At 42.7% G+C, this 1838-nt stretch overlaps 1 protein-coding gene across 1 annotated transcript in view; it reads left to right on the forward strand.

Moving 5' to 3' along the window:
• Positions 1 to 947: 947 nt before the first annotated feature.
• Positions 948 to 1838, forward strand: part of LOC104463718 (lysM and putative peptidoglycan-binding domain-containing protein 4-like) — a 7904-nt gene continuing 7013 nt past the window's right edge. Inside the window, 1 exon segment of the mRNA XM_010076161.1 lies at positions 948 to 1220. Coding sequence (XP_010074463.1) covers positions 948 to 1220 — 273 coding nt within the window.

Genomic DNA, 1838 nt, shown 5'->3' on the forward strand with positions numbered 1-1838 from the left:
CGTCCAGAGAGACCGTGGCCTGCGTTGTTGAGCTCTTGTAGCACACCTGTGACCCTGCCTGCAGCCTGTGGGTGCCATGCTGAACGCTCAGGAAATCATAAAATGGCATTCGTATGGTTTCTCCATAAGAATCCCTTAGGGGTAGGTGGGAATATTAAGGTAAATGGAGTTCCATGAGAACGTGGGGTTTTATTACCTATAGCTGACCCTGATAACAAACTGGAGCTGAGAATTGAAATAAGAAAAAAAAAAAAAAAAGGTTGCTTTGTAGTAACTAGCTCCTGTAGGCCTAGCAATAATTAACACAAGGTGCTCAGGCAGGTTCTTGTCTTTATACAGCAAGATGACCATGTCATTCAGGTTGAAGTTAAGTGTAGCTTAATCTATTCTTATTTACAAAAAAAAAAAAAACCAAAACTGTACTTCCATGAAATTAAAGTGTGGATTCTTAAAGTATAGACAATGAAAGACTAACAGAAAGGGGACATAAAGGATAATTCTGGTCAGTTTTTAATGTGTGTTGGTAGGAGATGTGATGTGGTTCAGTCTGGTAGTTCCATGGAGTCTTTTAATCGTAGTTAAAGACTCTCGGATCAAGTGACTCTGCTGCTTTTTTTATGAAATTATAGAAAATAGTATTCAAGTTGTGTAGCAAAGTAGAGTAATGTAGTGGTTTGTCCACAGGTAGACAAAAATTTGAAAATAATCTTCCCATTGTTGAAGTTTGTGTACATAAGGTTTCTGGTATTTCTGTCATTGCGGTTAGAGTGGCATCTTTTGCATTTGCCCCTGAGAAGATCTGGGTAGAAGGAAAGCTTTGTGTGTGTGCACATGCGCACCTACTGTGCTTTTTGTCTGTTCTCCCATATCTTACATGCTAAGAAGTAAACACAGGTATTAAGGAATTTAAAAGTGTCTGGTTTTTGTTCCAGGTGCTGGTATAAAAGATGAGGCTGAATGAGAGCCGGACAAGATCCTTCCAGGCTCCTGTCACCATCCATAATTACCCGGGCAGGCAGGTGTACGTGTTTCCCAATGGCCGGAGTGATTCAGAAGAGTCATCAGAGGAGGAGCTCAATGTTATGGAATTGCGACCGAGGGGCAAGGAGCAGCAGCAATGCAGCACTTCTCGGGACAGAGTTGGAGATGTGGTACTTCTGGAACGAGAAGTTACAAAGGATGATAATCTTAACAAGCTAGCCCTGCAGTATGGTTGTAAAGTAAGAGCTCTCTCTTTCTTTGGTTTTAATTGCTTTAGAGGTATTCTACATGTAGCTTAGTTTCCAGAGTTACAGGAAGGCATGCTGTTGTCTAATAGTTTTGACACTGAAAAGTGTGTGCCCTTTGTATTTCATGAATGGTCAATATCTGGGTAAAATGGAGCTGGGAAAAGGCAAAAAAAACCCAAACCAAAACGAGAGTTCTTCAGCTGACAGCCTAGGAAGATGATGTCAACCTCACGCCCTGCGTGACCTGCTTTCCTGTTTAATTTGAGTCACTAAGTGCAGGGTAGCAGTCATGACTTGGGCTTCATTATTTAAGAGAGGGCAAGAAGTAGGAAGCTGAGTACAGAAATGAGGGCGAGAGCCCTGCTCTCAAGGAGCATACAGTTTTTGAAGCAAACTAAACAGTACAAAGAAACGCCGCTCTGATGGGCTCTGGTTTGGGGTTGTTTGTTGGTTTTTTTTGGAAGGTCTGAGCTTACATATTGCAGGGAAGGTCTAACAGGGGTGGACTTGGGGAAGGAGAGATGCCAAAGTCTGGGTCCAGAGTCCAGGTGCTGTGTGTCCATGTGGGTTTTGATTGCTTGCTGTCACACGCAGAAGTGTGTGCGGTTC

Source organism: Pterocles gutturalis, unplaced genomic scaffold (genome assembly GCF_000699245.1).
Source record: "Pterocles gutturalis isolate BGI_N339 unplaced genomic scaffold, ASM69924v1 scaffold15518, whole genome shotgun sequence".
Classification (NCBI taxonomy): domain Eukaryota; kingdom Metazoa; phylum Chordata; class Aves; order Pterocliformes; family Pteroclidae; genus Pterocles; species Pterocles gutturalis.